At 41.6% G+C, this 14,531-nt stretch overlaps 1 protein-coding gene across 6 annotated transcripts in view; it reads left to right on the top strand.

The window, feature by feature from the left end:
* Positions 1–14,531, top strand: part of PLEKHG7 (pleckstrin homology and RhoGEF domain containing G7) — a 33,847-nt gene that overhangs the window by 16,093 nt on the left and 3,223 nt on the right. For 2 of the 6 annotated variants that reach the window (XM_063396344.1, XM_063396341.1), the window contains 9 exons: positions 1,728–1,823; positions 3,100–3,213; positions 4,934–5,111; positions 6,495–6,610; positions 7,390–7,483; positions 7,952–8,031; positions 9,350–9,509; positions 13,391–13,488; positions 13,783–13,909. In XM_063396344.1, the coding sequence (XP_063252414.1) occupies positions 1,728–1,823; positions 3,100–3,213; positions 4,934–5,111; positions 6,495–6,610; positions 7,390–7,483; positions 7,952–8,031; positions 9,350–9,509; positions 13,391–13,488; positions 13,783–13,902 (1,056 nt within the window). In that variant the 3' untranslated portion in view covers positions 13,903–13,909. Of the gene's footprint in view, positions 1–1,727; positions 1,824–3,099; positions 3,214–4,933; positions 5,112–6,494; positions 6,611–7,389; positions 7,484–7,951; positions 8,032–9,349; positions 9,510–13,390; positions 13,489–13,782; positions 13,910–14,531 lie in introns of those variants that run through there. The other 4 variants (XM_063396342.1, XM_063396343.1, XM_063396345.1 and 1 more) reach the window with 4 other exon arrangements.

The following is a 14,531-nucleotide window of genomic DNA, read 5'->3' as shown; positions in this document are numbered from 1 at the left end:
AACTCTCCTACAGAGACTGGATGCTCTCTGCTCATGTGCTACTTACTCTGCTCTGTCCAGGAGGAGGGAGAACACAAGACTTGGCTGTGATGTGCTCCAGCTCTTTGCTGCTTTTGGCCCATTCCTGGGAGATCATATTTCAGCTCCTGAAAGTTAAAAACCCCTGAGTCAAAAATAGCTTTCACATTACTTTAGAAACAAAACAATTTTTCTTAGCTTGAGGGCCCTTTCACAGGACACCTCACCTTTCATTGCAAAGTGAATTTTGGAAAGAACTCTGCAGCTGCCTTAATTGAATAACTACTCACAATCACATCACATGCCCTAAATCAGCTGCTGAGTTCCGTCTATTTCCCTTACTGTCATTCCCTTGCCTTAATACTGAATCTCTCCCTTTTTAGCCAAAACAAGAAAACTGGGAAAGGTCTTCAAAGAAGGGACAATTAGCCAGAACTCAAACACATGAGCAAGGCATTGCTGCTCAGCCACAGACCTCATACCTGGTGACCTGCTGAATGACCAGGTCTGGAGACACAAGGAAAAAGATTTTAGCTGACAGGTTTCACCTTTGGCTTACTGTGGGCTAAGACTGTACATAAAGGAAACTACTAGAGTTCAGCAGATGTATGGTTGTTGATTCCCTTGTTCTTGTCCAAAGAAAGGAGTAGGATATATTGCTGTGTTTCACTTAGCTTTGAGCATGGCTGGAGCTTGGTTATGTCTTGAGAGAATTGTCCTAAAAAGTTTCTTGCTTTACTTTCTAATTTTGTTGTCCTTATTGATGAGCATAATAAACAATCATTTTTATGCATACTTTAAATAGTGATTAAATGTGGAAGAAAGAAGCTGCTCTCAATCCCTTTGGTGCATTTTTTCATACATTTTACAGTGTGGATATCTTCTTGACAGCAGGCTGAATCCATGAAAATATGTATGCTTTAAAACTGTAAAGGTCAAAGTTAAAGAATGAAAATTATTCTATGAGCATCCTTGCCCCATAAATACACCAAACAAAGCAGTCTGCAGCTACTACAGTCTGTAGCAGTATCACAGTGGACTGATGTGCCCTTCTGGCCTAACATTTGGCCAACAATGTAACCCAGTCATGAATTTGTGTGAAAATTGTGTGTTCAGGATGACTGTGCATTTACGAGCAGGCTTGCAGCCCTATCTCACTAATAAGGTAGGCACTTTTAAATCAAATATAAACATGGAAAGTTAACTCGTGGGGAATATGTGAGTTTTTGTAGTATTTTATAGATACTTCCTTCACCTTCAATTGCATGAAACAAACTCAAACTGTGAAAGATGGTGTCTTCCTCAAATGAGCATGAAGGCTTCCTTAACTTCCTTAACAGCTTTGTCATACACAGTCGGTGTTTTCCAGCAGATACCATTCACTCATTGTCATTTTTAATGTCAATCCATGTTAAATACAGCTGCTAGCCTATGACAAGTTTAATGGACTAACTCATCTTATCCCAAAGCTTTTGTCATCAGGCATTATCCCAACATGAGTGGGTATTTGTATAGATTTGTCTTAGCTTCTGACTAATTATAGCGTTCTGAGCATAATTCTGAAGACAATTATGGCAATGTTAGAGATAAGTATAGGCACCCATTACATTTGGAGCCTTTAGAGAGGCCAGGGATGGGAAATAAAGTTGCTTTAATCTTAACTTCAGATCGTGAGTGCTAATTTATCTCTTTTTTTCCCCCTTACTTAGATAAGTCTCAGTTTTCTGAAAACATTTTTTGAAACTGTGAAGAAGCATGTCAGCAAGTCAGACTCTCCTATGGATTTCAGCTCTGTACTCAGAACGGTAACATGATCAGAAGTATCCTTGCTTTTAATACAAGCAGCAGACCATTTACTGTGGCATAGAGGTGCTCCAGAGCAATCAGGTCAGTCAAGTCCATGCCATCTTGTCATGGGCCATTTGGTCTCAGCCTCAGGTTGCTCCTATCTGAAGGATGTTTTTATTTTTATTCATTGGCATGTTTGAAGCAGTCATAGGAAGGTGCTCTGTATGTGGAATCAAGTGAGGAAATATTTTCTCTTCCTGGGGAACTGCAGCCCGGACTTTGAGGAGACCTTTCCGCTGGTAGAGGCAAGCTTCCCACTCTGCAGAAGATGTTTCCCTGAGACCAAACCCCAGCCCCATCACTGCCTCCTTCCATGCCTTCACACTAATCCTCCTTTACTGCATGGTCCAGACCCACAAGCATTTATAATTGCTTAATTAACACGTAATTGGGACTGAAATTACACTTTGGCCTGTGTCTGTTAAGCAAGAGAGAGACCCAGCTACAGCTGTCCTGCCACTGCCAAGCCCTGCCTGTCCTGCAACCCTTTTGGTCTCTCTGTGTGGTAAACAAGGCAGTCTCCTGAACAGCAGTCTACAGGAGTTGTAATTGCTGCTCAACCTCCCAATGCTTGTAAAGCTGGAAATATTAATGAAGACAGAAAATCAATTCATTGACCAGAACCTTCCCTAGCAGTAAAAGCCATTAGAAAACTTCTGGGAAATACTAAAAGACCCTACCTCAGTGTTAAGATTTTTAACAGAGAAATTAAGGCTAGAGCTTGGTTTCTTGCCTCTGTGACCTCTGACTTCAGGAGTTCTTATTGATAATGTTTATGTAGACAGACAAAATCCCAGACAAAGCTGCTTTTTATCATGCATGGCATTCAACATCTCCAACATAAATGAGGCTATCCTGTTATTTCTAAAAGCCGACTCAGATACAAAATACATGATGTCATTGAAGCTGTTTCAGAAATAGTGGGTTTCATCTTCCATATGAATTATGCATCATTTATTTTTAATGAGAACAAAGTCTAAGAATGTGTCACACCTCTGCAGAGCTGTTAAAACTGTACTCCCATGCATTACTGGACCATTGTTGTGGTATTTTTACTACTTCACAGTTGTATTGCTGTTTAAACTGTCCTTTACTTTTTTGATTCCCTCTTTCCCCATTTTCCTAGGTACTAGGAACTCTCAGATAAAATGCACATTATGAACCCAAAACTCCTGTTTCTCTCTTTGTTGTGGTATTTTTCTTTCTTGATAAATTTCCAAACCTTTTCTGCAGTTTTTCCAGGGTGACCTCTGTCAGACACACCAGAGATATTGTCTTAATTATACCTCTGCTATCTTCTACTTGGAAAAACTGAGACAGAGAGAAGATTTTGGCATCTACCTGAAGGTAAAGTGATGGTTTTGCTGTTTTTGTTGTCTTCAGATTTCCTACCTTATGACAGAATTTTAACAGCAAACTAGGAATGCTCATTAGAAGCAAAACTGTGTAGATGGTGTTTCACGTGGATTTTTTTGAACTGCAGAGCCTATCTCCGATTGGAAGTCACCCTTCTGAGGGCATGTTCAGCTGCATGCGTGGAAGTCCCTACTTGTAATTTAGAACAGATAAGAGGTGGAAGAGCTGGGCTGCATTTTTGCAGGCAGAAAATATAAACTACTTGGCTCTTCATATGTTTTGCACATAATCTCTTGACTCAGTGGCGTCCATCTTAACAAAGTGAAATGGTTACAGGAGAAAAAAAAGACATAAAAATCAATTTCAGATGTTTTACTTTGGTATCAAAACAATACCAGTAAGGGAGAATTCACCTCCCTCTAAGGCTGCAAAGTGCTATCAGCGGACTCTTATCAAGTTGCAGCACTACAGCAGGTTCTGTCTTTGCTGACATTACATCCACCTGAAGCAACAACTCCAGTCAGTGCAGTGGTGGGGATCTCAGGCTCTGCTCCTTCTGACATCACAGTGTGTCCTGTAAATACTTAAGATTAATCTTCAACATTACAGGCTTAGAAGGAGAAACCTGAAGTAGTGGGCTTTTCTCACAGGCAGCCCAAAACTGGAAGGACATCTTTTTGTGGTAGGAAAGCCCTGCAGCTTGGGCCTTGGAGTTTCACATTGCTTGCTCCCTGACGAGGATTTCATACTTTCACACCTAGGAAAAATGTTGCCCACTGGCAAGGAGCAGTGACCCTAAAATACAAGGTGGCTTTCAAATGTAACTCAGGTTCATTTTCTCAGGTCTTCCTGAGAAAATTAAAACAGTAGATAAAAAAGAGCCCTACTTGATATGACAGCATGGCCACAGCATCTGGAATGGTAAGCAGCAATGAAGAAAGTGAATCTGGAGGGGCAATGCAATTTCCCCTTTGGAAAGCTGTCCTTGGCTTGGTTGAGATAGTGTTAATTTTGTTCCTAGTGGTTTAGCTGGTATAGTGTTGTGGTTTGAATTTAAGATGAGAATAATCTTGATAACACACTGATATTTTCTTGTTGCTAAGCAGTTTGCATTAAGTCAAGGACTTTTCTGTCTCTCACCAGCACTAGTGAGGAGTCTGGTGGGCACAAGAACGTGGGAGGGGAAACAGCCAGACCAGGTGACCCCAACTGACCCAAGGGGTATTCCATACCATATGGTGTCATATGGTATGGCTCAGGATATAAAGTGGAGGGAAATCTGGCTGGGGGAGCCTCTGCTCTGGAACTGGCTGGGCATTGACCAGTGGGTGGTGAACATTCTGCACCACTTGTTTTGTATTTTTGGGGGTTTATCTCTACTTGGCGTCCTTGTATTTTAAGTTTAATTTAAGTTTAAATTTAAGCAGTTTAAACAGGAATACAAGGAACTACAAACTTTATCTTTTATTTCCCACTTTTCTTCCCCATCCCACAGGAGGGACTGAAGAGTGAGTGAGTGGCTGTGTGGTTTAGATACTTGCTGGGTTAAACTATGACAAGAGCCTTTATACTGCCCTTGTTCTCACTGAGTGAGAAACACATCTTTCATTAGTCCCTGACTCATTACAGTCAGCTAATAATGCAGAAAGCTGTTTGCTACCTCCTAGCCAGAAGGAAGCTGAAGCCCAAGGTGGATTTCCTTTGTCTTCAGCAGTGGTGTGAACAAAATGAACTGTGCAAGAGATTGCATCTGCCAGAGCTGCTGGTTGCTCCTCTGCATCGACTGACACGGTATCCCCTCCTCCTCAACAACATCTGGAAGAGGAGCACTGACGAAACAGAGAAAAGTTTTATCCAGTCACTTAAAGAGAAGGTGGAAAAGTCTATAAGTAAGTAATAAAGGTTAGAAGTCATGTGCAGTTACAAATGAGAAAGTTATGTGGCTTTTTCGTGCATGTCCTTTGGAGTGTGAATTGGTCAAGTGTCTCCACAGAAAAGCAACAGGGATGCGTGTGCCTATCTACAGTCTTGACCCTCATTCTGTAGGGAATGATTTGGGCCACCTTGTGCTGTCAAAGCCTCTCTGAGCAATGTCACAGGATCCGAAATCAGTGAGTCACTTGTATTTTCTCAGAATCACCTGCGGTGACAGGCAAACAGTTGAAAGCAGATCTCAAATTGGAACATATCAAGAAAGAGCTCAAACAAAGAAGTTTTTCAGTTGGATTTATGTCTAAGGAGGATTTTTTCAGGGCTGATCCTTAATAGGATAAATTTGCATTACAAGGGGAATGTTATGTCCGTGACCTTTCAGTAATGACAGGGTCCTACTATGTAAACTTGTCTCAGCTACAGATTTCCTCTAGCTATTGTGAAAAACAAGTGGCTGGTCCAGATATATTTTTCCCTGCATTTTGTTTTAAATATGTAATATTTATATATTTAATGTATGTAAGGACAGCGGTTTCAGGTGTGGCCCCAAAAGACCATGGAATGTCTGGAGAGTATTACTGGCAGAATAAATAGGATCTTTCAGAAATTAGACACCTCTGGATCAAGGAAACCAAAGATAGAAGGGTGACTCCTCTTTACTCATATACACCTGACAAATATCTGCCTTCATTTTTTCATCAATGAACCAGTAACATGAAAAACATTTGTAGCCCAAGCACTAGTTTTCTGATGGGGAGGTATCTGTCTGAAACCATTATCTGCAATATTGCTCCACCCAAAGACTTGAAATTTAAATTGCAGAGCCATTAAAGCTTTCCTCATAATGGCCTTGAATCAGCAAAGACACAGTCCCCATTCTTCACATTTTGAGGGATCTCCACCTCAGTCACTTCTGGCAACACTTCCTCTGAAATTAATTCTCATTAATTTCAACAGTCTTTTTATCAGGCTCCATATAATGAAAGTTATTTTTCTGTCACTTACCAGATAGTTTAGAATGACAGGACTTTTTTTGAAGACATTTTTAAGGCTACAGTTTAATTGAGTTTTATATGAGTTCCTGTTCCCCAGACAGATTAGTAAACACAACCTTCTCATTTAGCAGTGAATTTAAGCATCTTTGAATGCATGAAGTAAAATTCTGTCCCTGCTGATCTAAGTAGAATTTAGGCATTTTTTGCAATGAGATCAAGATTTCATCTGGGGCCTCACATGTGAGGTACTTCAGCTTTCACTGGAGAAAATCAGTATTCAGTATCTTCTAAAAACAGGACTGTTTTTGCCAGCCCTGGAAGTAACTGGTGTTTCATACATTTCAGGGGATCTAGAAGGTAAAGTCAAGTGGTTGGACAACTTTCAGAAGTTCAGGCAGCTGCAAGAGGTCATAATCTGGCCTCAGATTTGGGATCGTGACAAAAGGTTCTTTGTCCCAGAGGTAAGCAGATTTTAAAGGACTTTTTTTTTCTAGAGGAGGGTTTAGTTTCCTATCTGTTTTCATAGTGTGGCCTAAAGTTGGCTGGTTGTCTGTGTTCTAGTTACTGGGATGGCTCTGCGCTAACAGGAGTAGCTGCAGCCTGGGCACTGCAAGCACTGCAGCTGAACACACACAGTGCCTTGGAGGGCAGCATGGGCTGCTCTCAGTTAGCACCCAAGAGAGGGCAATGGTACAGTCCAGGAGGACTCCACTGTATTTGCCTTTAGGGGACAGAATGAAACGGGATAGATGTAAGCGTTACCAGCATTCAATAAAGTAGAAATTATTTGCCTCTTTCAGTTCTCAAGCTGAGGCAAAGAACTTTCCATTTACACTCAAATTGCATTACAAAAAATTACACAGCACACCTGTGTGTGCACATTTCTGCTGTTGTCACCCCGTTACCCCGACAGACTTTAAGCAGCACTGTGGTAACATCAAGTGGGTCTCATCTCAAGGATTATGCCTTTTCACATACAGTGCTGCAAACATTGTTAAACTCAATTTGGACAAGTAAAACCCTGTTTAACATTTCAAAAGCATGAACACATTTAAGCAATAGCACTGCTGAGGAAGCACAGGCATGCTCAGTTATCAGCTGGGTGATGTACTTAGCCTCAAGTAAGAATCCACATATGCTCATCCTGTTTAGCTGCTGGTTGCCTCCCAGTTCAGCATCCGTTATTCCTGATTCCCCATTCTCTCTCTCTCTCTCTCTTTTTTTTTTTTTTTGGGTCAAGTGTTTGAAGCAAAACTTAAGAGAAAACAGCAGTGAAAACATTTTGTCTTCGGCAAACAGACTTCTCCTTCATGAAGGGAGGCTGATGCTAGTAGGTAAAGTCCTGAATCTCCTGGTGTCCAGAGACAGCTTAACAGAATTATACATTGTTATGGCAGGTCCAGAAAGAACCTCTGTAACAGCATTTGCACACGTGCAGGAAAGAAAAAGCAACTGTATAGTTTATCAGAGAGAGACTGAGATACAGCCAAGCTGCCAATAGGATGAGTAGTCTATGATTATTTATTGTCCTTTTTCCTGGAAAGCAAGTAGTTGTTTTATCAGAATGAGGTACAAAGTACAAATTTAGTAGCCAAAAATGACTGAGACATATGATTTAGTGCATTTGAGAATGCAGACTGGAGGATGAGTAGTTGTGAATTATATTGGAAACAAGGCTTCTTTGTTAAAAGCATTCTGTAAGGTACAGAGATTCACAGATGTGCCTCATCTTAGAAGTACCAATTCCTTAAAATAATCACACCATAACATTCTTTTTTTGTTGTTGTTGTTTTCTTTCTCAGAAAGCACAAGACTCCTTGATGTCTACCTCTTTTTATTTGAAGATTTCTTATTGATTACCAAAATTAAACGTAACAAAAAGGTAATAATGTAAAAAGATATACAGGTTGCAGTTATATTTTTTAGCTTTTGGATGGATTTTGAATGTACTTTGGAAGATTGATCTAATGATAAAAATACAGGATGACTAATCAGCATGAAGAACAGCTGATGCTTCCTTATGGGACTAGCAAACCATAACACTGATTCAGAAGCCTGTTTCTAGGCTCAGTATGGAACATGAACATTATTACAGGCAGAATTTAAATTACAAGACCATAATATCTTCCTGATATGTTGTTCTGATGTGCTGGATTCCTAAAGCTCAGAAAAGTTTCAGGAATGTAAGATTTTTTCTAATGGTCGCTGCAACCTGAGAACCTTTTATCCCAGAGATATCAGAACTATTGGAAAGAAGAAAAAAAAAAGAAAACAAAAAACAAAAACAAACAAACAAAAAACCCCCAAAAAAACAGGGAAAGTCTAAAATGATGGAAGATTGGCTACACTGCTTATTGCCCTCTCTTTGCCTTCATTTCCTCAAGTTTAAAATTGAGATATAACAACTCCTTTTAAGAAAATGTTTCTTGATGAATGATTCTATAGAGTTCTATAGATTATACAGTATTTAGACAACAGAAGAACTGGATGACCTGAAATTTCTAAAGCTTCACTTCAGGATTGCATTTAGCTAAGTTTATGAAACTGGTGCATTTAGCTAAATAAGTTTATGAAACTGATGTAAACTAAGTCTAAATGAACCTGTGAGATTTCATAGGGGTTTGGGGTTTTTTTTAAGAAGTAGGTGTTCTGCTTTAGAGAGAAAGGAGATAGAGAAAACATGCAGTGAGATGTTTTGGACTTACAGTACCATCCCTTAGCAACAGAGTTGGTGAAGGAAGCAGAAATTCATTGGACCTGGTACCCTTAGGCAAATCTCTTTGAGGGTTGTCCCACATACATGTGTTGGTGAACCTTCTGTGAAGGGCTGCAAGTCATCTGAAGCTCTGGGAATTCTGTCTTGTGCATATACATGAGGGAAGATGAGGAAACTTACTCCCAAGGAGTGGAGAAAAAAAAATCTGCTATTAAAATAAGGAGGGAAAGGGGGGGAAATACTTTTGGAATGCCTATGACTGTCTTCTGCTTGTGGACTTGTGTTTCTTCTGTAGCTTTTTAATGCAAAGTGTGACCTTGCAGGAGAGCTCCAGGTACCAGTCAGTTTTTCTAAGATTCTTCAGACAAATAAGCTATCTCTGTATCTTTGATAAGAGAAAGCACATCATTAAAATTGTTTAGTGCCTATACTTCATGAGCAGATGGCAGACAACCCGCTAACCAACTTCATTTTCTATTCCCAGAAATATGGAGGCTCAGACACCAGCTTAATCCCCGTTTGTCCTTCCCTCACTCCTGAGCTGCAGTCCTTCATAAGAGAGGGAGGATTTTGCACAGTCCTAGACCAGCCCATCCCACTAGACAGACTCATACTGAAAAATGTTGACCCCGTCCAAGTTACAGGTATGTTCCTGCATGCCCCGAGTGCCTTCACACACGCCATGTCAATGCAGTGTCTGTGTGGCAGCACAAGGATGAGCTGTGTTTGCCCACAGCCACCCCCAGACACCTGGAGTGCAAACACGGCACCTCAGCCCTGCCTGGCTTCACAGCCCTGCTGCTGCAGAAAGGCAGGAGCTGCTGCCTCAGACTGCTCAGCCCCCTGCTGCCACAGTGACTCACACACCATGACTGTCACCTGTGAGCCATTCACCCCAAAGGAGCTATCAAGGCTCCAGTGGCTGCTTTCTCACAGGTCAAGCATTCCCCTCATCCTAACTGTCCTAATATGCTCTATCAAACGCAGGCATCTTTCCCAAGAACATGTTCAGTTCCATTCTAGTTATGCAGCATTTTTTCAGCTGTACCACTCCATTGTTCTCCTGGGTGTTCTTCCACACACACAGCAGCCATTCTCAAGGAGGCTGGAGAGGAGATTTACCTCCTGCTACTGCTCCTACTCACATCTCCTCCAGCTCTTGAGAGGAAATCACCCACCATACAGCAGTGCTTCCTTGCTCTCAGACATCCAAATGCATCACTGTGGAATACCTTCCTATCCCTGCTGCTGTGCAGTTGGGTGTGGAGTGAAGGAGGGCTGAGAGAGTGCCAGAGAGTGACCAGCTTTACCCTGCCGAAACAAGCTTCCTGAAGACACCAAATCAGATTTTGGGTTGGGGAGCAGGCATAAAACATCAGGCCTCCCCTTGGTCTGAGCCACTAACACAGCAGGCTCTCACACACCTCACCTCAGTGGGGGACGGTGCCACATCCAGCTGGTGGCCAGTCACCAGTGATGTTCCCCAGGGCTCAGTATTGGTGCTGGTCCTGTTTAACACCTTTATAAAAGACCTGGATGAGGGGAGTGAGGGAACCCTTAGTCAGTTCATAGATGGCATTTATTTGGGGGAGAGCGTTGATCCGCAGGGAGGTAGGAAGGCTCTGCAGAGGGATCTAGACAGGCTGCATCGATGGGCTGAGGCCAACTGCATGAGATTCAACGAGGTGAAGTGCCATGTGCTGCACTTCAGTCACACCACCACCATGAGCTTGGTGAAGAGTGGCTGGAAAACAGCCCAGAGGAAAAGGACCTGGGGGTGCTGGCTGAACATGAGCCAGCGTATGCCCAGGTGGCCAAGCAGCCCAATGACATCCTGGCCCGTATGAGCAACAATGTGGCCAGCAGGACTAGGGAAGAGATCTGTACTTGGCACTGATGAGGTCACACCTCAATTTTTGTGTCCAGCTGTGGGCCACTCACTACAAAAAAGACATTGAGAATCCAGAGTGTGTCCAGAGAAGAGCAGTGAAGCTGGGGAAGAATCTCAAGTGTAAGTCTTAAAAGGAGTGGCTGGGGAATCTGGGGGTGTTTAGCCTGGGGAAAAGGGAGTGACATCATCACTCCCTACAGTCACCTGAAAAGAGGCTGTAGCCAGGGGCGGGGTGGCCTCTACTCCCAGGTAACCAGTGATGGGACAAAAGGAAATGGCCTTAAGCTGCATCAGGAGAGGTTCAGGCTGGATACCAGAATTCTTTCACAGAAAGGATGGTTAAGGGTTGGAACAGGCTGCCTAGAGAGGTGGTGGAGTCAGCACCTCTGGAAGTGTTCAAGAAACGACTGGAGGTGGCTCTTAGTGCTTATGTCAGTCTTGCTGACATAGTGGTATTCAAACAGACTGGACTCAATGATTTTGGAGGTGTTTTCCAGTCTTAATGATTCATTGATTCAATCTAACACTGCCAAGATCACAGGAGTCTCCTCCATCAAAGAGAATGAAAATAAATACAAATCTCTGGGCTCCACGGTCATTTCCTAAAGACTGGGAGGACAAGCTTAACAGAGCTACAGTACTAGATATGGAAAATAAATCTAGAGCCTGTAAAATTTACAATAACTTTGAAATACATTCACCCAGACTATTTAGCATTCAGCATCAATGCTGAGAGGATATAAAGGTAGGCAATAAAAGGCAAATTACTGAAGATGAGATAAGGAGATAAACACAAAGAATAATAACCTTTTTTAAACATGTTCCAGACACTGTCTGCATGCCTAATAAGTCCCCCTACCAAACCAGCAGAAATGGAGCAAAGGTATCAGCCACTTCTTGACTGCAGGATGGAGAGGAGGGCAACCCCACATCCCACATAAGCTCAGGCTGAATGCAAGGCCAACAGCTCCTGGGTGCTGCAGAAGGCAGTGCAGCCACCCTCCAGTTTGCACCTAAGAGATTGACCATAAAAACCATAATGGAGAGGGAAATAATATTTTTGGGTTTTTTTTTCTTTTTCCAAACCAGCCTTTCCCATAAATTCCTAATCAGGTTCTTTCTATCTCTGTGATCCAGCTGCAATCATCAGAATAGAAAAAGCTGCCTTCTGCATTCCAGCCTAGACTCTGTCCACTGGTTATGACCCTTCCCTGCACCCTTGGCCTCATTGCTTGACTTCCCTCCCATATATTCTTACCAGCTTTACTACAGATGTAGCCATGGCAGTCTCTGTTACTCACTTGTAGTCTTATAACACCTTGGAAGTTCCATCCTACTCTGGGACCCCTTGGGGTGAGGCACAATAAAAACAGTGAGAAAAATTACCATAGGGAGATTGAAGTTCAGATTCTCACCATTCTGTGTAAAACAACAAGCAAAAACTCCAATATCAACAGAAAATGTCCCTTTGCGGGAGAAAAAATAATATTTAATATTGTCTGGAATGTGTGACCTTGGGGAATGTTGCCAGTATATCTGCAGTCTCAAAGAGACTTTTGTTACTGGTGGCACTAGAAGATTAGTTAGCATGTTCTCAGAAAGGTCATGTGATCCATCACATTAATCAAATATGAAATCCTGGGTTTTGATCTAGCAAGTACTTTGGCATCCATTAGTTTGCTGAGGGTTGACATAATTTTGAAAATAAACAAAGCTCAATGCAAGTACTAGAAAAAAAATTTATGTTGCAATATCCTAGAAATACCCCTTTGGCAGTAGGCAGGATAATTATGTAGTATAATTCTTGTCCAAAGCCTTCTACGCATTAGTGAAGTGATAGAAGATAAAATGGTGTATTCATAACACCAGGAAGGTATCCTAAAAGCAGAACTATCTGCAAACACCATTATTTTGTACAAGAAATGTAACTTTACATGTAAATATAATAGTAGGAATCCAGTTCTGAAGCTTGTAAGCAGCAACATACTTTCTGATCAGAAAATCACTAGGGGACTTAAGCACCCCCCCTTTATTGCAGATGTGTGACAGTGGTGTCACTTTGTCCCCTTGCAGAGAAACACACTACATGATGCTCACAGTCATCCTCAGGAACAAAAGTTTGGTAGGAAACAGAGGCACCATGTGCCTGGCTGCCAGCAGCCAGCCAGGGCATCCCCAGGAGCACCAGCTCAGGCACATGCCCAGGGAGAACCCAAAGCCAGCACCAGCCCGAGTGCAGCCACTTCCCCATGTGCCAGCCACCATACAGACTTACTTCAATAAAATAAAAAACGGGACCTCTCTTATTAGTTTTTGGTATTTGTTTTTCTCTAATTTCAGTTAGAGAATATTTGAAGGAAAATATTTCATAATGATCCTCAGGTAGACTCAAAAGCACCTTAGCTGCACCATGATGAAGCAACTAAAAAGAAAAATGCAAGTAGAATTAACTTCGAAATAATAAAGCTTCCTACACAACAAAATTAACTCACTCTATGAGGGTGCAATTGTCCTTTTAGAAATCAGAAAAGATGCTTACATATATAATTTCTTTGATTATAATCAACGTGATATAAAATTGGACTGACAGTTGTATGAGGTGCATTTATATCACTTCTTTACATTTTTCCACAGTCTTCAGCCTGCGAAATGCATTTCTGATTCAGCACGAGAACAGGTATCGGCAGAGCATAGCAGTCTTCTTGCTACAAGCTCAGACAGAGACTGCCAAGGTAGGTAACACATCTTTTCTTCTCTAATTACACAAGTCTGCTTTCCCTAAAGGAGGGTGGCAGCCTAAAAATGCTCATGCTGTGACAACAATCTCTTACAGTTGTGACACTTGACCAAAACTAAAACAAAACAAAATAACACCCCAGTGCTCTGGCTTACATATTTGTTACAGAATTTTTACTGCTGAACGTGTTCCAGTTTTCTATCAGGGTTGATAGCAGGTCATATTCTTGTCAAAAAACATTATCAATTCTGATTGCTAAAACAAAAAAAATCCATTTCTTGTGTCACAGAGGATGGTCAGCCCCTCCAGAGAAGTCAACACCAAAACAATCCCCCCTACACCCAACTCGCATGCAGTAGTATTCAGACCAGAAAACTGTCTCATGCTCATCTATTCACAACACGACTGAACAGATGGTATGATTAATTCCACTTTTATATAAATTTACCCCTCATTTTCACACCATGTCACATTTCTAGTAACAGCGCTGTGTATAACATCTGAAAGTGTGTCAGGCACTTTGCAGTATTTTGCTTTCTCATATAAGTTGAATTTCTCCCTCTAATACCTAATGCACAGAAATTTGACTACACTAATACTAATTCTTACAAGTAAATGGTGGGAGACTCTTTCTAAGAGAAGCACTGAGTGATTTTTTTCCATTTTCAAGTCACTGGCTGGTACTTGGAATAGCTGTCCACTCAAGAAGTCATTACTTTCTCCTGTTACTGAGATATGACCTTCTGTTTACGAAACTGCCTTCATACCAGGGCTACCATCTTCTCAATGTCATAGAATCATAGAATAGGCTGGGTTGAAAGGGCCCTTTAAAGGTTTCAGTCCAAAGGATAAATCCTTTTAGGGTTAGTCCAATGTCTAATCACAGTAATTCAGAGACAACTCAACTTCTGTGACCAGACTATCTGGACTAGCAGAGAGAAGGAAGTTCATTATTTGAAATTATCTCTCCATCAACCCCTGTCCTCATACCTGGATGACAGCAAATACAGACCTGAATGCTGTCAGCATGACAATAGA

This window comes from Prinia subflava, chromosome 4 (assembly GCF_021018805.1).
Source record: "Prinia subflava isolate CZ2003 ecotype Zambia chromosome 4, Cam_Psub_1.2, whole genome shotgun sequence".
In the NCBI taxonomy this organism is placed as follows: Eukaryota; Metazoa; Chordata; class Aves; order Passeriformes; family Cisticolidae; genus Prinia; species Prinia subflava.
The sequence above is the reverse complement of the archived record's forward strand: the minus strand, read 5'-3'. Positions and strand labels throughout refer to the sequence as shown.